At 35.3% G+C, this 25,135-nt stretch overlaps 1 protein-coding gene, 1 non-coding gene and 2 pseudogenes across 6 annotated transcripts in view; 3 read left to right on the plus strand and 1 right to left on the minus strand.

Annotated features, from left to right (window-relative positions):
* Positions 1–25,135, minus strand: part of ATAD2B (ATPase family AAA domain containing 2B) — a 215,998-nt gene that overhangs the window by 111,794 nt on the left and 79,069 nt on the right. For all 5 annotated transcript variants that reach the window (XM_077152215.1, XM_077152214.1, XM_077152218.1 and 2 more), the window contains 3 exons: positions 9,750–9,838; positions 8,356–8,515; positions 1,956–2,046 (listed from right to left, as the gene is read on the minus strand). In XM_077152215.1, the coding sequence (XP_077008330.1) occupies positions 1,956–2,046; positions 8,356–8,515; positions 9,750–9,838 (340 nt within the window). The remainder of the gene's footprint in view (positions 1–1,955; positions 2,047–8,355; positions 8,516–9,749; positions 9,839–25,135) is intronic.
* Positions 4,175–4,281, plus strand: LOC143678438 (U6 spliceosomal RNA). The gene has a single exon (XR_013173248.1). It is a non-coding gene; the product is annotated as a U6 spliceosomal RNA (small nuclear RNA).
* Positions 12,074–19,630, plus strand: LOC143676924 (LIM and senescent cell antigen-like-containing domain protein 1; annotated as a pseudogene).
* LOC143676678 (large ribosomal subunit protein mL42 pseudogene) lies at positions 19,762–20,309 on the plus strand (annotated as a pseudogene).

Below are 25,135 nucleotides of genomic sequence, written 5' to 3' on the forward strand. Positions count from 1 at the left end.
TCTTGGAAATTTTTTTTTCAGTGTAACGGCTACTAAATCCATGAACTCTGGCAAGAGGTCAGCTATCTTGGCAGCTATTCATCAGGACTGTACATTTTTTTATATAGCATAAATTTCACTGGCCTGAACCCATAAATATTAAAATATTTTGGGGTTACATAAACTGAATAATTTATAATGGATTTAAAATTTATTGCAATTTCATTCCTGTTTAAAGACCTGCATTTGATTTTTCAATATGAACTAGTTTTTTAATAAATGCCACAACCAAATACAGAAGTCTCTCAATTATAATGGATTTTTCACGTCACTCCAGAAAGAAAACAGTATATAAGCAGATTCTGTACCAAAAAAAAACAGGAAAAAGAAGAAAGAAAGAAAGAGAATAGTTTTTTCAGTCCTATAAGAAATTATATTTTGAGAATGTCAAGTCTTAAGAAATTGACTAATGCTAAAATAAATCACTTGAAAAAGTAAGAAATGCAAAAGGAAACTAAGTTCTAATATTTAGTATGAAGAATTAAATTAGAGTGCATAACATTTCAGATGGTAGAAAGGGTAACAGAAAGTAATTTTGAAATATCTATATTTGAGGGAATTTCCAAAATTCTGCTTATTTCAGTGAAGAATTGTTCTGTGACAAATTCACAGAAAATCTACAAGGATTTCCCAGTCTGATCTGAACTCTAACACAATATCATAAAAGTAGCAGGAAATAAAAAGGGTCAAATTTCAAAAAGGGAAAAGACTAGAGTTTAGACCAAATACCACCCTCTCCCATAAAGCAGCACAAGGCTTTGCAAAGGTCAAGCCAAATTTACATGAAATGGTTTTGGCGCATGCTCTCTTATACCAGGCAAAGCTTAAACTTGGAGTAGTGCTGGAGAGATTTACGTTTTCTCCTCACCAGAAGATGTCGAGTTCTTTGTGGTTCAAAAGCTGAGGGATGCTCCTTCGGAGATGGAGGTCCCTGTGGATGAAGAGGATAATTTGGATGTAGCTAACTGAATGGACTGATGTTCTATTTAAGTTTTAATTATCTGATGGTGGATCACAATGATTTTTTTATCTAAAGTTTTTCTTTTTGGTCTTGGTAACTTTAAAGTTTTCCAAAGTAGACTGCTGACTGTTAGTGGACTTTTTTGGGGGATTTCTTAACACTTAAAGTTCATGGAGAGAATTTAAATTTTTGAGAAAATGAGAAGAAACAGATAAGAGAGGGAAAAAAAAATAAAGGAAAAATGCCTGTGAATATATTCACTTAAGAATTTATCCATTTTTATTTCAAACCTAATTAAAGTCAAAATCCTGAACTCCATCTTCCATGTACAGTCATCTATGTACATGAAATGTCCTCACCACGTCCTTTTAGGATAGCAGTATTCATTTACCCTTGGGGCAATATTCCACTCTGTGACTAATTTAACACTAAATTGGAAGTTTTATATTTTGAGAAAATAGCAGATGCTACTAGTTATTTTCTTTGAAGAACTCCCACCCAACTCCTTTTAGACCACAGGCATGATGATGAGCCCACTGTGTAATCTGCAAAGTAAAAACCTGCTTTCTTGCTCTTGACGTGAACCTTCCTCTCTCAAATTTTAGTTTATTTTTCTAAGCAAAATTTCCAAAAGGAGACAAATCCTAAAAAGAGCCACTGTAGAATACATTAATATTTTGCATGTCATATCATGGATACCACGCACTCTTATTAATGGCATACTACTACTGAACTTTGTTACACAAAAAGCAAACAGTAGCTAAAATTCTAATTTAGAGCTATTCAAACCTTAAATGAAATATTTAAAATAATATTGTAAGATAAAGGCAGAGTCACGTATTACACAAAGACATAGCTACATTTATTCAAATTCCAAATATAAGAAAAAAGGGAGGCTGAACAGAATAAACAATGACAAGCAAAGAATTCAAATTCAATTCAAAGTAGCACTCACCAACACATTTTTCAGCCAATTCACCTAAAAAAGCATCTGACAATTTTGGAGTCCAGTCCCTGGTATGGATCTGTAAAATGTGTTTTCTTGCCTAAGAAGAAAAGTACAAATAAACTATCATCAACCCCTCAAATGTATTACCTAGAACAAATTGTGACTAACAAGATCCCGGGGGAAAAAATTGAGAGAAATTTAAACACCTTGGCATCATATCAAGTCTGATTCCACATTAACCCTGTGAGATATGTAGTACAGATCTGGTCTCTACTTCATAAACTAAGACATTTAAGGTTTTAAGAGATAAAGGAAACTGAGTGTGGAATATGATGACTTAGTGATTGATTCAGGACAAGAACTTTAAACTTCACTTTTTCATCACATCATTTTTACCGTTTAAAACTATATGAACTAGAAAATTTAACATTATAATAACCATAATCTTATGAAAACTTTATATTTGAATTTCACAGAACTTTTAGTTCTACGCATACATAGGTATTACATATAAGTATACAGATAGGTATATATCTACATATATATAGGTATATTATAAGGTATTATGAATGAACAAAGAGCTAAAGTGACAAGTTCTTTAAAACTAGAAAAAAATTTTAATTAAAAAAATATTCAATCAATAATAAAATATAAAGCATATTACCTTCTGTGAGTTGACGTTTTGACCTTTAATATATTATGATGCAATTTTAGTAAATAGTAATATAATTTGCCAAGAAATCAAAAGTTTAAACAATTTTCCCTTAAATTTTTTCTCAAAATGATATCCCTTACAGTAAACTTTGACTCTACAGTACAATAAAAATGTGAGCATCTTGGTTATAAAATAAACTCAACTTTCTTTATCTCCCACAGTAAAAGAAAAAGAAAAAGTGAAGTATAAGAATACATAATTAGATACCACTATCATCAAGAGGTTTTTTTTTTTCCCATATTTGCTTTCTTTGGGGGAAAAACACTTCATAAAATTGGAGTGCACTTGTTCCCTCAACACTGCCCAACCTGAACCTCCTGATGCTGTGAAAGGAGCAAATCACAACCAAATGATAATATATTACTGGCTTCCTGAGAAATTTGGATTTAATGTCAAAATGAAAAGAACCTCAAAGTCATCAAGATACATCTTGCTCAAAAATTTGACAATATTTGGAATTAACTGCTATTGTCTCAACTTCAAGTTCTAAGATACCAAAAGCAATGTTATGCCACTTATTTTCTTCCAAATTGAAGTACTTGCTTGAAAAGATACTAAAATGGTATAGAGTCAAAGTACAAAAGAAATGCCACTCTGAGAGCCTATATATTCTAGAAGATGAGTTTAAGAATCTATACTGATTTCAGCACAGATACCACTCACTAAAGATTCTTAAAAATAAAAATTATGTTTAAAATTTTTAAGCTAGAAGATACTCAAAAAGGATTTATTCTTATCCCCTCATTTTACAAAATTAGTAAACAAAGGTTTAGGAAAATGAAATCAATGAGGTAGAAAGTTACTGTTAGATCTTAAAATTAAATCAAGGTCTCTAAGACATTCAAGCACCATAACTCTTTCCCTATAGACCTAAAAAAGGGTCTCCTTTCTTTTATCAAACCAGAAACAAGCATAGAATGAAGAAGAAATTAGTTAAATCAAGAAATGTTTTATTATACATTTTATTTTCTATGACATACAGAATAATAGGTCACATGGCTTCCTTCCCACAGTAAATGGCTTTTCTACTATTAAGAGTCAAAGGCCTAGGGTAACTTTCCAGAAACCTACAACTCCAGATGGGTCCCTGGACCAGATAAGTTCTGAAACCTAGAGGAGCCAGCATCTCTAGAACATCAGCTAGATCCATTTCCCTACCCCATATTATTGACAGCCTCCTCCAACATGAAAAATTTCGAACGGCCATAGCCCAAATACTCCTAAAAAGTAGGAGACAGATCAAAAGGTGATGGTGGAGTTATACAGAAAAGGTAGGATTTAACAAACGAGTATGACTGCGGAATCATACCGATATTTCTTTTAGTCTCCAGTAGCTTAGAGCAGCTAGAAGTAAAAACTTAAAATTGTGGAATTGCAACCCTTATCAAACTCTGAAATCCGTTCTACAACTAATTGTGGTGCTGTGCTTTGAAATTTATTGCTTTTTGTATATGCTATTTTTCACACAAAAAAGAAAAAGTCGATTGTGATGATAAAAAATATAATATTCGTGCTTGCTTCGGCAGCACATATGCTAAAATTGGAGCGATACAGAGAAGGTTAGCATGGCCCCTGTGCAAGGATGACATGCAAATTCGTGAAGCGTTCCATATTGAAAAAATACATATATATATATATATATATATATATTCCTTCTAGCCTCCAATGTTCTGGAGAAGCTAGAAGGAAAAATCTGAGATGATAGTATGGTAGCCCATGACAAACTCTGGGATGTGTCCTGTAACTACTTGTTGAAGAGTGCTTTGAAAACTATTCTTTCTTTTCTTTCTTTGCTTTGTATATATATTATACAATAAAAAGTTAAAAAAAAAAAGTCAAAGGCAATTTAAGTCTCTCATCTTTTAGGTTTCACAAACACACACGCACATATAATACAAATAACAACAATAATACTGATGATGAAAAAATTCGAAAAAAATAAAGAAATTAAGAAGCATTACTTCATAAAGAAGATATGTGCTATATTTTTATTTTTTTAATTTTTCATTGTGAAAAATAACACACATATAAAAAAGTAATAAATTTCAATGTACACCGCAACAATCAATTATAGAACAAATTTCAGAGTTTGGTATGGGTTACAGTTCCATAATTTTAGTTTTTTTTCCTTCTGGCTGCTCTAAGACATTGGAGACGAAAAGAAATATCAATATAATGATTCAGCAGTCATACTCATTTGTTAAATCCTATCTTTTCTGTTATAACTCCACCTTCTTTGATCTTTCTCTTAACTTAAGGGGTATTTGAATTGTGCCTATTCTAACTTTTTCATGTTGAAAAGGGCTCTCAATAAAATGGGTTAGGCAGATGGAACTAACTGATGCTCTGGAGGCTGGCCTCTCTGGGTTTCAGGACTTATCTGGTCCTAGGAACCATCTGGAAGTTGTAGGTTGATATGTGCTATTTTAAACTAATAAAAGATTTATTTTAATTATTAAAATTTGGGGAAAAAACTTACTTTTTTTCATCTTTTACTTGCTCAAATAGCTAACCTCAGGACTAATATGAGCTATTGACTGGTGTTACTTTAAATTAATTACCTAAATGGGTCCTTATTACTGCCCTAATGCTTCTCTAGGCCATTAATTTTGCCTTTCTCTTAGCAGACTATATCTTCTTCATCTTCAAGTTCATTTTTTGACCTTGCTTCCTCATTTCACTAAGAAAATTGAAGCAATCAGAAAACCCTACAACAGAATCTCCACACCAAATCTATCCATCAGCCTGTGTACCCTCATACTGTCTTCACCCTAAATTCACAGATGAAACACCCAGTTCCTATCTAAAGTCACTCATACACTAAAGCCTATCATTTCTTGCCTACTTAAAGACATCTCTCTGATAATTATCCTTTCTCAATTTCATCACTGATATCTCCCTCTCTACTGGATCTTCAAAGCTGATATTTCTCCAAAACAACAAAACACCTACTCTTGTCCTCACCTCCTCCATCATCTATCATCTAATTTCTTTGCTTTCCTTTGCAGCAAAACTTCGAAATCTTATATCCAATTCTACTCTTTCTAATCTCTATTAAATTAAACCTGTATCAGTCAAATTTTGGCAACCTTCCTAACTGAAACTGTCCTCAACCGGATTACTGATGGCCTCCAGAATGCTAAATACAATGGCCAATTCTAAGTCTTCATCTGATTTGACTTAGTAGCATTTTGACAGTTCCTCACACCCTCCTCCTTGATATATTTTCTTCACTTGGCTTCCAGGACATCTCACTTTCCTAGTTTTCCTCTTACCTTCTGACTGCTCCGTAAGAACCAGAAGATTTGGGAATCTCATCCAGGGTCATGACCTTAAATACTGTCTAAGGGAAAAAGTTTAACAGCCAGCCTAGGCCTTTTCCACAAACACAGTCCTGAGAAGATGACCTTAAGTTTATTGTACCACAGTTTCCTTGAAATGCAGAAAGTTAAAATAAATGTGGAAAGCCTGGTTCTAGATCCACATTGTACATTATGGTAAGCCACTAGGTGCATAATTCCAATTAATTTAAATTTTAAGTTAAAAATAACAGTATTTAGGGCAAGCCATGGTGGCTCAGCAGGCAGAGTTCTCACCTGCCATGCCAGAGACCCGAGTTTAATTTCCAGTGCATGCCCATACAAAAAATAAATAGATAAACAGTATTTAAAACTCAGCTTCTCAGTCACACTAGACACATATCAAGTGCTCAATAGCCATAAGTGGTTAGTTACTACCATATTGGAAACTGTCCAGTGCAAATACAGAACATATTCATCATCCAAAAAACTTGCACTGGCAGTGCTATTCTAGGCCTTTTTTATCATTGAACTCCTGAATTGTGGACTGCACATGAATTGTAAGGACTGTGAATTCACATACAGACCTGGAGACCTACATGAAAAGGATAATAAAGAAGACAACTGGGAAACCAGGTAATGACTTTTCTGTGCTGAAATGAACACTGGCTTTGTTTCTTTAAACTAAGCATAATGACTCCCTGTGTAGTGTTAGAGCCTAGAAGCTGTGCTGGACTGTTGTTAGATGTCCCAAACGAGATAGCGATGCCTCCCTATGTGGAAGTAGACTGAATCAACTTCAGCATTGTCTCCTACAACTACGCACATCTCTATGTATTGGTATTGGCCCTGGAAGTCGCATTAGGGTAATGTAAACGATATCATATATACTAAGTTTTCTATCCTGACCAAGCGAGGTAAACCTGGTGCCAATTAAAGGCCTATAAATAAGATTGTCAACACAAATCTAAGACAATTACTTGGTGATTATGCAAATTAATGTCAAATTGCGATATTAACTGCTCTGTACATGGAAGCCATTGCTTTGGTTTCCCTTTGGTCTTTAGCCTGTCCCAATAACAAAGCCTTTCACATACTTCAAATTAGACCAAGCATTTCACATAGAGATCTAAATTCAAAACCTGGTATCAATAACAAGTATATATTCATATACAGTATCTCCTCTGGATATAGCTCTCCCTCTCAAATGAGCTCCCAATGAAGAGTCAAAGATTACATTAGCTAAACCAATATTAACCATAAAAGTTTCAAGGAGAATTAAGGAAAAAGATCTTTGTGTAGCATATTAAATAACATTTTACATACTCAATGACTTATTTATACATTCTTTAAAAAACTTGACACTAATGCATAACGTTTGTGGATGTTAATTAAATATATTGTGGTCACTTTCATGAAAACTTGTGTACAGACACTTATTCATAAACTCACCAATACTTTACAAAAGCATTATTTTTATAGAACCAAAGCCCACAATGGCTACACAGAACTAAAGAAAATATTAAGCAAGCATATAGAGTAACCTGACCAATAGCTTTCTTCTTAATTCTTAAGAAAAATAAAGTTTCTAAAAATCATAAGTAGAAAAAGAATAAATTGTTCAATTGCTATATTCTAAGGATTTGTAAAGTATTAAGATGTCCCATAAGCAGGAACTTTCCAGAAACCTACAACGTTCAGATGGGTCCCTAGAATGCAGAGGGGCCAGCCTCTCCAGAACATCAACTAGTTCCATCCCTCTATACCACATTATCGACAGCCCCTTCCAACATGAAAAAGTTAGACCAAATACCCCTAAAAAGTGGGAGAAAGATTAAAGGTGATGGTGGAGTTATACATAGAAGGTAGGGTTTAACAAATGATTCCTGAATCATTATACTGATATTTCTTTTAGTCTCTAGTACCTTAGAGCAGCTAGAAGTAAAAACCTAAAATTGTGGAACTGTAACCCATACCAAACTTGAAATCTGTTCTACAACTTAATTGTTGTGATGTGCTTTGAAATTTATTGCTTTTATGTATAAATGTTATTTTAAAAAGGAGGAGGAGTATAATAGAGAAGATAGGATTTAACAAATGAGCATGACTGCTGAATCATTATATTGATACTTCTTGGAGTAGCTAGAAGAAAAAACGAAAGATTGTGTAACTGTAACCCATACCAAACTTTAAAATCTGTTCTATAACTAATTGTAAAATGTACTTTGAAATTTATTGCTTTTTTTATATATATTTCACAATTAAAAAAAAGTTATCCCATAAGCAGCAAAATCTGAACAAAAATTCATAAACTACTATCCTCAAAGGATATTACGTGCTTCAAATTCAAATTATACATAAATCTTAATATACTGAAAACAAACTCTCTTACCTTTTGATCAGGCAGGTTGAAAAGGAATTCTCTGTCAAAACGACCAGGTCTCCTGAGTGCAGGATCTATAGAATCAAGTCTGTTTGTAGCACCAATAACAACAATTTCGCCTCTATTGTCTAATCCATCCATAAGAGCAAGGAGGGTTGACACTATAGAGCTACAAAAAAAAATTTTAAGGCAAAATTAAAAATCTGTAAAAGTTAAGAGTGAAAAAGAAATAAGCTTGTAAAAACTGCTGCTTATAACAATTTTGTAAGCCTTAAATGCTAATAAAATAACTGGCAAAGTTTGATGTAACACAAGGTGAGATAATTTAAAGAAATCATTTGCCAAAGTACTCAAAGAATATGTCAACAGATACCTAAAACACAGCAACCCAAAAAATACTAGAATAGACATCATCAAAAATTTAAACTTTTCTACATCAAAGAACATTGCCAAGAGAGTGAAAGGGCAACCTACAGATGAGGAGAAAAGATTTACAAATCACTTATTTGTTAAGGGTCTAGTATCTGGAAGTTAGCACCAAGATAGCTTTACATATAACCCTCCAGTTTGGAACAGGAATACAGAATGAATGGATGGTTTAATTCTGTATTACCTTGACCTTGAGGGTATGGCTTTTTAGAATCCCATGTTAATATCAGGAGAGCCTCTAAACAGACTTCACATTTAAGAAAGGCCCAGGGTTAAAACCTCTAATCCTAAGAGGTCATCAAAGTTTAACAAAATACCATAAAGGAAAAGGGAACTTCAATTATATCACTCTGAATTCTTACATTCCTACAGGTCTAACCAGACACTTTATTTTGTCAATTCTTCTATGTTACAGAAAATATTTTGGTTTTTGAATGAATATAACACTTTTAGTTGTTTTCAATAGGGAATATGTTCTAAATAATTCAGTCTCCTGTAGTTCCATAAAAATAAATTCTTGAATGAACGGTTTCCAACTTTATATTAAACTCATTCATTAGCTTCGTCTCATCCTTTAGACCAAAACATGCTGGTAGAAAGACTATCTTCGCTCCTCTCAAAAACCTAGACAAGTATCTTTTGTATAATTGGTACTCAGTAATAAAAATATCCTTCAATGCCAAGCTGGGAGACATCTCCACCAAAAGATTTCTAGGAAAAATACATTCTTTAGAGAGATCTCTCATCTCTAGACTCATTCATATCTTTTCAGAACTTTTCCATATCTCTTGATCACTCAATCTTAATCTTAAACATCAACTTAACCATCATTGTCATTAAAACTGAAAACTTCAAGAACAAAGATTACATTTTAAAATACTTTGCAAACCTCATAGTAGTTAGCCAAGGGCTGGGGATAAATATTGAGTCAGTGAGTGAAAATAACACAACATAAGAAGATTTGGAAAAACTACCTATGGATCTGATCTTGTCTACTTGAACGAACTGGAGCTAATCCATCTATTTCATCAAAAAATATTATAGAAGGTCTCATTAAATATGCCTAGGAAAAAGAAAAAACAAATGTTATTCAGTTTTCATTTTAAAATTTAATTTTTGTTTTTTCAAGTAATATAAGCAACATGCAGCAGGTATAAAAGGATAAATACATTAAAAAGGAAATCTCTTTTCTACCCCAGTGTTCATCTACAATGTCTTCTCTTAGTGGATAACCAGTTTTCAGTTTGCTTTTTCTTCCATATATTTTATTTTTTATACAAACACCCAAGAAAATGGATTTTTAAACACAAATTGTAGTATACTATGAATCATTACCTTTTAATCATATAAGATTGCCTTTATCATATATCAATACAATTCAGTTATCTTCCTTAAGTGCACAAAGATCTGTCATATTTTTAGTAGTATTTTTTAGAGCAGTTTCAGGTTTACAGAAAAATTGCACAGAAAGTACAGGAATTCCAACATACTCCTCCCCTTCCTATACCTCACCCCCAGTTTCTCCTTGCATTACTGCAGTGCATTTCTTACATTTGATGAATCAATACTGATTTATTATTAACTGAAGTCCACAGTTTACACTAGGGTTCAACCTGTAATGTGTGGTTCTATGGGATTTAGCAAATGCGTAATGTCATGTAGCCACCTTTACAGTATCATACAGAATTGTTTCACAAACTAAAAATGCCCTGTCCTCGACCTGTTCATCCTCAACCTCTTCTCCTGAACCCTAGGCAACCACAGATCTTTTTACTATCTCTATAATTTTGCGTTTCTTGAACATCATATAGAACCAATCGTATTTTCACACTGACTTTTTTCACTTAGCAATAGTTAAGATTCCTCCAAATCTTTCTGCAGCTTGATAGCTAATTTCCTTTTTTCACTGAATAATACTCTATTGTATGGAGTATTAGTTTATCCATTTACCTATTAAAGGAGATTTCATCACTCATATTTTTAATAATAAAAACTCTAACTGCTATGAACATTTATGTTCAGGTTTCTATGTAGACATCAGTTTTCAACTCATTTGGGTAACGATCAAGGAATGAGATCGCTGGATTGTAGGTAGCCTATGGTTGCCTTCTAATGTAGCAGCACGATTTTGCATTCCCACTAGCAATGAATAGGAGTGGTTGTTGCTCCACATCTTTCCTGAGTGTGTGCTGCTTTCAGTGTTTGTTTTAGTCATTCTAATAGGCATGTAGTGATATGTCACTGTCTTAATTTTCAAATTCCTAATGACATGATGTTGAGCATCTTTGCATAAGCTCATCTGCCATCTGCACAACCTGTCTGTTCAGATCTTTTGCTGATTTTGTAACTGAGTTGTTTGCTTTCTTGTTGTAGAGTTTTAAATGTTCTTTGTATATTTTGGATATAGAATCTTTATCAGATAAATGTTTTGCAAATAATTTCTCCCAGTCTGTGACAAGTCTTTTCATTCTTTTAACAGTGTCTTTCACAAAGCCAAAGTTCTCCATTTTAATTAATTTGAATTTACTAATTTTTTCTTTGATGTTCTTGGTGGTATAAATTGCCAACCTATAGGCACCTTGATTTTCTCCTATGTTACTGTCTAGAAATTGTATCACTTTGTGTTTTACATTTAGGTCTATGACCTGTTTTGAATTAATTTTTGTGAAAGGGTAAGATCTGTATCTAGATTCATTATTTTGAATGTAGATGTCCAGTTCTCCAGCATTTATTTTTAAAGACTAGCTTTTCTCCACTAAATTGCCTTTGTTTCTTTCACAAAGATTAGGCAAATATATTTGCATGGTTCTGTTTCTGGGGTGTCTTCTCTATTCTAAAGATGTTTTCCCATTCTTTTGCCAATACCACACTATCTTGATCAAAATAGCTTTATATTAAATCTTGGAGTTGGGTACTAGTGCCTCATTTTTTAAAATTGCTACATAATATCCCACTGTATGTACATGCCATAATTAAACAAATCCCCTGCTCATGAAAATTGATGCCATTTTCAGCTTTTTCTATGGTCAACGCTGACAGTAATTGTGCACATTTATCATTTCACATGATTGTGAACATATCTATATGATAAATTCTACATATAGAATTTATGTAGAATTGACACAAAACAATTCTGACACAATTGGCACAAAAGGCAGGGTGGGGAACAACTGACACAAAAGGCAGGGTGGGGAGGAAATAAGGACAAAACTGGAGCAGCTGCCAAGAGCACAGGTGCTGGTGGAGATGGCAGTATCCACGGCAAGCTGAAAGCTGCACAAAATGATGGGTGGGGGGAATGGCCAATACCACTTGCAAGTGCTGCAAGAAGGATTTTATGCCTGCTGAGAAGACTGTGAACAATAATGATGAGCTGTACTGCAGACAGTGTTTTATGTGAGCACAATGCTTGCGGAAGTTCCCACACAGACTTCTCTCTGAGTTTGAAGGAAGGAAGTATTGTGAACATGATTTTCAGATGCTTTTGGTACCTTGTGATCACCGGTGTGGTGAAGTCATCATTGGCCGAGTTATTAAAGCCGTGAATAACATTCCACTGTCACCTCTGTAAGGAAGTTTTGGCAGATACTGGGTTTGTCAAGAATACTGGATACGACTTCCGGGGAAGATGGCGGCTTAGTAAGGCGTGCGGGTCTTAGTTTCTCCTCCAGAACAACTACTAAAGAACTAGAAACAGTACAGAACAGCTCCCGGAGCCACGACAGAGACCAGATACACAGTGTACCCCATTCAGGACCGGCTGGACCGGCTAAGAGACTCCGCTGCGGTGAGGTCCCCGAGAGGCGCGCGCTTCCCCGGGCCGAGGCGGCTGGCGGCCAGAGCCCCTCCCTCCCTCCTTCCCGGGTTGGCTGGGAGCTTTGGATTGGGATCCCCAAGCCGCGGCGACCGGAGCCCCTTCCACACATGCGGCTTCCCGGGCCGGCTGGAAACCTTGGATTGACGGTTCCCCAAGCCACGGCGGACCTCCCACACACGGCTTCCCGGGCCGGCTGGTAGCCTCAGAACAGCGGTCCCCCAAGCCGCAGTTTCCAGCGACCGCAGCCCTTTCCACACACACAGCTTCCCAGGCCGGCTGGGAGCACCGGAACAGCGGTTCCCCAAGCCGCAGCGGCTGGCGACCCTCCCCCACGCGCGGCTTCCCGGGCCGGCTGGTAGCCTCAGAACAGCGGTCCCCCAAGCCGCAGTTTCCGGTGACCGCAGCCCTTTCCACACACGCGGCTTCCCAGGCCGGCTGGGAGCATCGGAACAGCGGTTCCCCAAGCCGCGGCGGCTGGCGACCCTCCCCCACGCGCGGCTTCCCAGGCCAGCTGGGAGCATCGGAACTGTTCCCCAAGCCGCGGCGGATGGCAACCCTCCCACACAGGCGACTTCCCGGAGGGAAAGGAAAGAGTCTCGAACAGTAGTAGAGACTGAGCCCAACCTAACACCAACAGTGGCATTAAGGAACAACTTCTGACTACTAAAAATAGGCCCTCAGCTCAGGCGAAACTGATCAAGGCGGAAGTCGCTGATTGGGCTAACTGAAAAAGAGGAAAGGGGGCAAAACAGAGCCTTCTGCGGCTATTTCTACGGAGCCTTTGTTGCCTCTGGGCTCAGCGCTGGGTTTACATAGGCTACAACTGCCCCAAACACAGAAACAAGCTGCTTTTAGGGCTCTCTACCACCTGAACCTTCCCCGCGGGAGGGGTGAAATGCAACTCAGGTGGAATCCCTCTCTCAAGGAATTCAGATCCCAGGACTTCACAATTTGAAGCCATTAAAACCAACCTACAATCTTTCCTCTGTCTCCACCACACACCCAGCAGCGAGAGTCTTCCAAAGTTAAAGGAGCCACAACATCTTTTGCTGGTGGGACCCACAGACAGACAAGCACCACATACTGGGCAGGATAAGAAAAACAGAGCCCAGAGACTTCACAGGAAAGTCTTTCAACCTGCTGGGTCCCACACTCAGGGAAATCTGATTAAATGCCCAGACGCCAGCAAAACATAACAAATCACACCAGGAAAATTGAAGATATGGTCCAGTCAAAGGAACAAACCAATAGCTCAAATGAGACACAGGAGCTGAGACAACTAACTCTGAATATACGACCAGAAATGGAAAACCTCTTCAAAAACCAAATCGACAAATTGAGGGAGGACATGAAGGCATGCGATCAACAAAAAGAAAAAATGGAAAGTCTGAAAAAACAAATCACAGAACTTATGGGATTGAAAAACACAGTAGAAGAGATGAAAAAAACAATGGAAACCTACAATGGTAGACTTAAAGAGACAAAGGATAGAATTAGTGAACTGGAGGATGGAATATCTGAAAGCCAAAAAGAAACAGAAACCATAGGGAAAAGAATGGAAAAATTTGAGCAGGGGCTCAGGGAACTGAATGATAATATGAAGCACACAAATATACGTGTTGTGGGTGTCCCAGAAGGAGAAGAAAAGGGAAAGGAGGAGAAAAACTAATGGAAGAAATTATCACTGAAAATTTCCCAACTCTTATGAAAGACCTAAAATTACAGATCCAAAAAGTGCAGCACACCCCAAACAGATTAGACCCAAATAGGCGTTCTCCAAGACACTTACTAGTTAGAATGTCAGAGGTCAAAGAGAAAGAGAGGATCTTGAAAGCAGCAAGAGAAAAACAATCCATCACATACAAGGGAAACCCAATAAGACTATGTGTAGATTTCTCAACAGAAACCATGGAAGCTAGAAGACAGTGGGATGATATATTTAAATTACTAAAAGAGAAAAACTGCCAACCAAGACTTCTATATCCAGCAAAATTGTCCTTCAAAAATGAGGGAGAAATTAAAACATTTTCAGACAAAAAGTCACTGAGAGAATTTGTGACCAAGAGACCAGCTCTGCAAGAAATACTAAAGGGAGCACTAGAGTCAGATATGAAAAGACAGAGGAGAGAGGTATGGAGAAGGGTGTAGAAAGAAGGAAAATCAGATATGATATATATAATACAAAAGGCAAAATGGTAGAGGAAAGTATGACCCAAACAGTAATAACACTAAATGTTAATGGACTGAATTCCCCAATCAAAAGACATAGACTGGCAGAATGGATTAAAGAACAGGATCCTTCTATATGCTGTCTACAGGAAACACATCTCAGACCCAAAGATAAACATAGGTTGAAAGTGAAAGGTTAGGAAAAGATATTTCATGCAAATAACAACCAGAAAAGAGCAGGAGTAGCTATACTAATATCCAACAAATTAGACTTCAAATGTAAAACAGTTAAAAGAGACAAAGAAGGATACTATCTACTAATAAAAGGAACAATTAAACAAGAAGACATAACAATCATAAATATTTATGCACCAAATCAAAATGCCCCAAAATATGTGAGGAATACACTGCAATCACTGAAAAGGGAAATAGACACATCTACCATAATAGTTGGAGACTTCAATTCGCCACTCTCATCAACGGACAGAACATCTAGACAGAAGATCAATAAAGAAACAGAGAACTTGAATATTACAATAAATGAGCTAGACTTAACAGACATTTATAGGACATTACACCCCACAACAGCAGGATACACCTTTTTCTCAAGTGCTCATGGATCGTTCTCAAAGATAGACCACATGCTGGGTCACAAAGCAAGTCTCAACAAATTTAAAAAGATTGAAATCATACACAACACTTTCTCGGATCATAAAGGAATGAAGTTGAAAATCAATAATAGGCAGAGTGCCAGAAAATTCACAAATACGTGGAGGCTCAACAACACACTCTTAAACAACGAGTGGGTCAAGGAAGAAATTACAAGAGAAATTAGTAAATATCTCAAGGCGAATGAAAATGAAAACACAACATATCAAAACTCATGGGACACAGCAAAGGCAGTGCTAAGGGGGAAATTTATTGCCCTAAATGCCTATATCAGAAAAGAAGAAAAGGCAAAAATTCAGGAATTAACTGTCCACTTGGAAGAACTGGAGAAAGAACAGCAAACTGACCCCAAAGCAAGCAAAAGGAAAGAAATAACAAAAATTAGAGCAGAAATAAATGAAATTGAGAACATGAAAACAATAGAGAAAATCAATAAGACCAGAAGTTGGTTCTATGAGAAAATCAATAAGATTGATGGGCCCCTATCAAGATTGACAAAAAGAAGAGAGAGGACGCAAATAAATAAGATCAGAAATGGAAGAGGAGACATAATCACTGACCTCACAGAAATAAAGGCGGTAATAACAGGATACTATGAACAACTTTACACTAATAAATACAACAATATAGATGAAATGGACGGGTTCCTAGAAAGGTATGAACAACCTACTTTGACTCAAGAAGAAATAGATGACCTCAACAAACCAATCACAAGTAAAGAAATTGAATCACTCATTCAAAAGCTTCCCAAAACGAAAAGTCCAGGACCAGACGGCTTCACATGTGAATTCTACCAAACATTCCAGAAAGAATTAGTACCACTCTGCTCAAACTCTTCAAAAAAATCGAAGTGGAGGGAAAGCTACCTAATTCATTCTATGAAGCCAACATCACCCACATATCAAAACCAGGCAAAGATATTACAAAAAAAGAAAACTACAGACCAATCTCTCTAATGAATATAGATGCAAAAATCCTCAACAAAATTCTAGCAAATCGAATCCAGCAACACATTAAAAGAATTATACATCATGACCAAGTAGGATTCATCCCAGGTATGCAAGGATGGTTCAACATAAGAAAATCAATTAATGTAATACACCATATCAACAAATCAAAGCAGAAAAATCACATGATCATCTCAATTGATGCAGAGAAGGCATCTGACAAGATTCAACATCCTTTCCTGTTGAAAACACTTCAAAGGATAGGAATACAAGGGACCTTCCTTAAAATGATAGAGGAAATATATGAAAAACCCACAGCTAATATCATCCTCAATGGGGAAAAATTGAAAACTTTCCCCCTAAGATCAGGAACAAGACAAGGATGTCCATGATCACCACTATTATTCAACATCGTGTTGGAGGTTCTAGCCAGAGCAATTAGACAAGAAAAAGAAATAAAAGGCATCAAAACTGGAAAGGAAGAAATAAAACTATCACTGTTCGCAGACGATATGATACTATACGTCGAAAACCCGCAAAAATCCACAACAAAACTAGTAGAGCTAATAAATGTGTACAGCAAAGTAGCAGGTTACAAGATCAACATTCAAAAATCTGTAGCGTTTCTATACACTAGCAATGAACAAGCTGAGGCGGAAATCAAGAAACGAATTCCATTTACAATTGCAACTAAAAGAATAAAGTACTTAGGAATAAATTTAACTAAAGAGACAAAAGACTTATACAAAGAAAACTACAAGAAACTGTTAAAAGAAATGACAGAAGACCTAAATAGATGGAAGGGCATACCGTGTTCATGGATTGGAAGACTAAATATAGTTAAGATGTCAATCCTACCTAAATTGATTTACAGATTCAATGCAATACCAATCAAAATCCCAACAACTTATTTTTCAGAAATAGAAAAACCAATAAGCAAATTTATCTGGAAGGGCAGGGTGCCCCAAATTGCTAAAAGTATCTTGAGGAAAAAAAACGAAGCTGGAGGTCTCGCGATGCCGGACTTTAAGGCATATTATGAAGCCACAGTGGTCAAAACAGCATGGTATTGGCATAAAGATAGATATATCGACCAATGGAATCGAACAGAGTGCTCAGATATAGACCGTCTCATCTATGGACATTTGATCTTTCATAAGGCAATCACCTGGGACAGAACAGTCTCTTCAATAAATGGTGCCTAGAGAACTGGATATCCATATGCAAAAGAATGAAAGAGGACCCGTATCTCATACCCTATACAAAAGTTAACTCAAAATGGATCAAAGATCTAAACATTAGGCCTAAGACCATAAAACAGTTAGAGGAAAATGTTGGGAGATATCTTATGAAATTTACAATTGGAGGCGGTTTTATGGACCTTAAACCTAAAGCAAGAGCACTGAAGAAAGAAAGAAAGAAATGGGAGCTCCTCAAAATTAAACACTTTTGTGCATCAAAGAACTTCATCAAGAAAGTAAAAAGACAGCCTACACAATGGGAGACAATATTTGGAAATGCTATATCAGATAAAGGTCTAGTATTCAGAATTTATAAAGAGATTGTCCAACTCGACAACAAAAAGACAGCCAACCCAATTACAAAATGGGAGAAAGACTTGAACAGACACCTCTCAGAAGAGGAAATACAAATGGCCAAAAGGCACATGAAGAGATGCTCAATGTCCCTGGCCATTAGAGAAATGCAAATCAAAACCACAATGAGATATCATCTCACACCCACCAGAATGGCCATTATCAACAAAACAGAAAATGACAAGTGCTGGAGAGGATGTGGAGAAAGAGGCACAATTATCTACTGTTGGTGGGAATGTCAAATTCCCACCAACAGTTTCGCGGTTCCTCAAAAAACTGAATATAGAATTGCCATACAACCCAGCAATACTATTGCTAGGTATCTACTCAAAGGACTTAAGGGCAAAGACACAAACAGACATTTGCACACCAATGTTTATAGCAGCGTTATTTACAATTGCAAAGAGATGGAAACAGCCAAAATGTCCATCAACAGACGAGTGGCTAAACAAACTGTGGTATATACATACGATGGAATATTATGCAGCTTTAAGACAGAATAAACTTATGAAGCATGTAATAACATGGATAGACCTAGAGAACATTATGCTGAGTGAGACTAGCCAAAAACTAAAGGACAAATACTGTATTGTCCCACTGATGTGAACTGACATTAGAGAATAAACTTGGAATATGTCATTGGTAACAGAGACCATCAGGAGTTAGAAACAGGGTAAGATAATGGGTAATTGGAGCTGAAGGGATACAGACTGTGCAACAGGACTAGATACAAAAACTCAAAAATGGACAGCACAATACTACCTAATTGTAATGTAATTATGTTAAAACACTGAATGAAGCTGCATCTGAGCTATAGTTTTTTGTATGTTTGTTTTTATATATATTTTTTGTATTCTTTATTTTTATTTTTTTCTCTATATTATCATTTTATTTCTTTTTCTGTTGTTTGCTATTTCTTTTTCTAAATCGATGCAAATGCACTAAGAAATGATGATCATACATCTATGTGATGATATTAAGAATTACTGATTGCATATGTAGAATGGAATGATTTCTAAATGTTGTGTTAGTTAATTTTTTTTAATTAATAAAAAAAAAAATACTGGATACATCTCTGTCACTTCTGTCATAACTGTGAGAAAGCCAGAGGCCTTGGAAAACACATTTGCCAGAAAAGACATCACATCATTGAGCAACAGCCTCCAATATTCAAGAATGACTCTTACTTGTGCCAACTCCAATGCCCAGAAGCTGAAAGGGGAAGTATACTGCTTGCCGTGTCATGATAAAATGGTTGGCCCATCTGTGGTGCTTGTTGAAGACCCACTGGAGGGCATTTGGTAAATGCCATGGGCAAGCAGTGGCATATGAAGCATTTTATTTGTGCCAAGTGTGAAAATCCATTTCTTAGTCATCACCATTATGAGAGGAAGGGCCTGGCATATTGTGAAACCCACCATAACCAGCTGTTTTGGGAATGTTTATTTCCACTCCAACTGTGTTATAGGAAGTAATGTAGTTCCTCTAATAAGGCCTGGTATGTGAACCATTTTGCCTGTTCTACCTGCAACACTAAATTAACACTCAAGAATAAATCTGTGGAGTTTGACGTGAAGCCAGTCTGTAAGAAGTGCTAAGAGAAACTTCCATTGGAACAGAAGAAAAGGCTTAAACAAGCTAAGACCTTAGGAAGGTAGGAAAGAAATTCCTTCATTTTATTATTTTTTTTCCATTCTATGCAAAGATTAGAAATTACCAAAATTACCTGACTTGGTCTACACCTTTATTTAAAGCTATATCTCAAAATAGTTCAGAATGGGGGTACGAGATGGCGGGTTCACGGTGAACATCTGTGGAAGCTTGAAAATATGCATGCCTAGAAGCACATTTTTAAAGCAGTTTCTCTTCAAAACATCTTTTTATATCACTCAGTATATACCTTGATTCACCATGGCAGTAGCTGCATTAAATGGGTGGTATCAAGTAGGACTATTTTGAAACATTTATTTCAACCCAAAATGGAGAGTTATATTGCATTTGTCATAAATCTACATACTCTTCTCTTCCAGATGACTATAATTGCAAAATAGAACTTCCTTTGATATCCAATGGCAGGACGACAGTATGCTACCACTTTCTGTGGATATTCCATATGAACACACAAAACCTATCCCTCAACCAGATCCTGTGCATAATAATGAAGAAACACATGACCAAGTGCTGAAAACCAGATTAGAAGAAAAAGAAGAAAATCTCAAGCAAGGACCCATGATAGAACAGTTTAGCAAAATATTCTTTACTATTAAGCACCGCTGGTATCCTCATGGGTAGTATCACAGACATCACAGGAAACTGAATGCCCCAAAAGAGAGATGATCTCAAGTTCTCTTTAGGAATCAAAGAGAAATGTTATCTTTTGCCTTATTTGCCATTTGAGAAAATATAATCTGATGTTTTCTTCATTACCTTTTTTCATTAAAAAAGAAAAAAGTTTGTGTAATCATACTTAAAACAGTTGAAATCAGGATTTGTCTTTGTTAACCCATATCAACTTACTGACATGTAGACTATGCTTCATAGCAAAAATCAGTTATATGTTAAATTTTAATTTAAGTCCAAACAAATTAAATAACCTACATCAAACTAACAAGTCAGCTTTTATATGATTCAGTTAAAAAGAAAATAACAAAAACATTATTTTACTTTGTTTCTGAAGGAAAATGATTTCCAACATGGGGAAGAAAATTAACCAATTAAGAAAAATAAATCTTACACAATCTTGGTATATGTACCAAATTTAATAGTTGTAAAATGGTTAAATACCTTACTAAGACAAGAAACAAGTATGTATATTATATCAAATTTAATAGTTGTAAAATGGACATATGTACTGGGAATCAAGTGTATTAAGAATCACCTGATTTTGTAATTTTTTTGTGAAACACAGTAATTTTTACTCTCAGTTTTATATTTTGCTCTTGTAAACACTTTCCTTTACAAATATTTAAGTCAGTAAATATAGCTAGTTAATTATATGTCTTATTAAATTTTTTGCAAAAGAATTTTTACCAGATATTTGAAAACACAGTATACTTACAAATATTGGACAAATGAAGTATTTTTAAATGTATTACAGCAGATATGCTTCAAAGCTTAATGTCAAAGATGTTATCTTACAATGGGATATGAAATTAAATTCTATGCAGCTCGGTATGTATCACTAAAAAAAAAGTAAATGTTTATGTATTGGTCATATTGCCTTTACAACCATGCTAATATCTGTGCTTTATACATAATCAAATATGCCTTGCCATAGACGATCTCATACTTTAATTAGGAATTCTAGCTCTTTGGTACAACATCAACTAAAAATACTTGCATTGATTGAAACCTGTAGACCCAAATTCATTTATAACATCTGTGATTATATTAAAAAATATTTTCTCTGATTTTGAGAGAAACCCACTGAAATTTGTATCTGTGATTTTTTTTTTTTCTGTCTTTTAAATCTTAGGCTTTTTTTTTTTTATTAATTAAAAAAAAATTAACTAACACAACATTAGAAATCAATCCATTCTACATATGCAATCAGTAATTCTTAATATCATCACATAGGTGTATGGTCATCATTTCTCAGTACATATGCATCGATTTAGAGAAAGAAATAGCACGACAACAGAAAAAGAAATAAAGTGATAACACAGAGAAAACACAAATAAAAATAAAAAGTACAAAAATATATAAGAGAAAGAGAAAAAAAAAAAAAAAAAAAACAACTATAGATCAGATGCAGCTTCATTCAGCGTTCCAACATAATTACATTACAGTTAGGCAGTATTGTGCTGACCATTTTTTTTTTTTTTTTTTTAGACATCATACCATTCTACATATGCAATCAGTAATTCTTAACATCATCACATAAATGCATGATCATCGTTTCTTAGTACATTTGCATCGGTTTAGAAGAACTAGCAGTATAACAGAAAAAAATATAGAATGTTAATATAGAGAAAAAAAATAAAAGTAATAATAATAAGAATAAAACAAACAAAACAAAACAAAACAAGAACCTATCGCTCGGATGCAGCTTCGTTCAGTATTTTAACATGATTACTTTACAATTAGGTATTATTGTGCTGTCCATTTTTGAGTTTTTGTATCTAGTCCTATTGCACAGTCTGTATTCCATCAGCTCCAATTACCCATTATCTTACCCTGTTTCTAACTCCTGCTGAACTCTGTTACCAATGACATATTCCAAGTTTATTCTCGAGTGTCGATTCACATCATTGGGACCATACAGTATTTGTCTTTTAGTTTTTGGCTAGACTCACTCAGTATAATGTTCTCTAGGTCCATCCATGTTATTACATGCTTCATAAGTTTATCCTGCCTTAAAGCTGCATAATATTCCATCGTATGTATATACCACAGTTTGTTTAGCCACTCGTCTGTTGATGGACATTTTGGCTGTTTCCATCTCTTTGCAATTGTAAAGAACGCTGCTATAAACATTGGTGTGCAAATGTCTGTTTGAGTTTTTGCCCTTAATTCCTTTGAGTATGTGATTTTTTTTTTAAGTATCGGATTTTATTAGAGGAGAATGATGTTGATATGTCTTTCAGGCTTTCTATTTCAAAACTCATAATTAATTAGATTTTATTTACTATAAATAGGTGTAAATGACACTCTTAAATTCAAAGAGGGGTCTTCAAATTGTCAATTTTAGGTCAAAAGTAGTAAGTTAGTCTACTTTATACAAAGTTTTACCCTGAAGTTTCTGGACCATTCTTCCTTGATAAACTTGTTATACCAAGCAAGTTCTGTGAACATTTAAAAAATATTGCTGTCTTTATTGTAAAAAGAAAGTTACAAGATGGGTTACTAAGGGCAAAAATATTGGTCTTTCAGAAAAATTGCTCAAATATTGTTTCATCATAAAAAACTCAATGTAACACTCTGCCATTAAAATATCTGTATGTAGGCATTCTCTAAAAACCTTGTGCATGTACTTTAAAGAGTAAATTCTATTTCCCTTTTTAAGTAACATATAATCACTTTATATTTTAGTATTCTTTTAGAGTTCAAAATTATCAGAAATGATTGAAAATTATTACTATGTAGTATAAGACTGCATGTACTCAATAGTTTAAAACGGTCTTTGCATTTTACAGTAAGAATAAAAATTCCTTCAGTGTGCCACCTTTGCTAGCTAATTAACGACCAGCAATTAAAACTTCTAAAGTATTTTTAAATATTACATTTTAGACATAGGGCAGAGTTTGAAGTACGGGATCTTGAAACTAAATTCTTATATACCCCTACACCAGAAACACAAAGTAGAAAGGTAAGCTTTTACCTATTGTGTCGGTTTGAAACTAATATGTACCCCAGAAAAGCCATGTTTTAATCCTGATCCAGTCTTGTGAGACCAGACCTATTGTTTTGGGTGGAAAACTTTGATTATATTGTCTCCATGGAGACTGACCCACTCAATTGTGGGTGTGGCCTTTTGATTAGAAGGATATTGACTCCACCCATTCAGGGTGGGTCTTGATGAGTTTACTGGAGTCCTTTAAAAGAGGACACATTTTGGAGATGCAAGGGCAGTTCAGTGGTAGAATTCTCGCTTGCCCTGCTGGAGACCCGAGTTCGATTCCCTGCCCATGCACTTCCCGAAACAAACAAGCAAAGAAAGAAAGAAAAAACATTAAACAAAAATTCAACAAATGGTGCTACAATAACAGGATACTCACACGGAAAAAGAATGAAATGTGACCCCCACCATATAGCATACAAAAAAACAGTTTATTGTCATTGATAAAATGCAAATTAATATTAAAAAAAAAAAAGAAAAGAAAAGAAAAAGAGGAGAATGTAATGATGGCTCAGCGGCAGAATTCTCACTTGCCATGCCAGGGACCGGGGTTCGATTCCCGGAGCCTGCCCATGTCAAAAAAAAAAAAAAGTAAAGTGAATAAAAAAGAAAAAAGAGGAACTATTTTAGAGAAGCCTCAGAAGCAACAGAGCCAACAGGAGACCCAGACATTTGGAGATGCAGAAAGAAAATACCCCAGGGAAGCTGTTTGAAACCAGAAGCCAAAGGTCCAGCAGACACCAGCCACACACCTTCCAAGCTGACTGAGGTGTTTTAGACCTTTCTTGAGTCAAGGTATCTATCCCAGAATGCTCTTAAAATGTCAATTAATATATTTTGGAAGTTCGACTTGTTAGACCTCTTATATTTAGAGGAGTTTATTTAGGTATAGTACTTTCTTCCTTCCTAGGTATTACTGGAGCCCTTATTACATGTGGAACACTTATTCACTGCTTGTGGGAATGTAAAATGGTACAGTCACTGTGCAGGATGGCTGGCAGTTCCTCAGGAAGCTAGGTATAGAGTTCTTACGACACAGACATCCCAGTATTCGGTATACACCCAGAAGATCTGAAAGCAGGGACATGAACAGACATTTGCACATCGATGTTCACAGTGGCATTATTTACAATTGACAAAACAACCCAAATGTCTATCAACAGATGAATGGATAAACAAAATATGGAGTATACATATGATGAAATATTATATTATTCAGAAGTAAGAAAGAATGAAGTCCTGAAGCAACAACTTAGATGAACCTTCAGAACATTATGTAATGAGAAAAAAGTCAGACACAAAAGTACGAATATTGTACAATCTCACTGATATGAATTAATTATAATATGTAAACTCAGACATCAAATATAGAATATAGGTTACCAGGATATAGAAAAAGCCAAAGAATGGGGAGTGATTGCTTAATATGTGCAGAATATTTAACTAGGTTGAACTTAAAACATTTGGAGAAGTGACAGTAAGTAGCACATTATTACAAAAACAATTAACAGTGCTGAATGCTGTGTGAATATGGTAGAAAGGGGAAGTTTAGACTCACGTTTGTCATCAGAAGAAAAGTTGAAGGTTAAAATATTGGAACATAATAAATTCAAAAAAATGTGCGTGAGGAAGAACAAAGGAATGTCATTACTGCAGGGTGCTGAAAATAGATGGTAATTAATATTTTAAAATTTCACCTTACATGTGAGAGTAAAGCAAAAAATGTTCATTTGATACAAAATTTAAATTCTGACTAGTGCATTTCCTAATATAACTTATGTAGATGGCTTGGTTGAACACCATGAGTGCTTGGAATCTTGGGTAG

Source organism: Tamandua tetradactyla, chromosome 3 (genome assembly GCF_023851605.1).
Source record: "Tamandua tetradactyla isolate mTamTet1 chromosome 3, mTamTet1.pri, whole genome shotgun sequence".
NCBI lineage: Eukaryota > Metazoa > Chordata > Mammalia > Pilosa > Myrmecophagidae > Tamandua > Tamandua tetradactyla.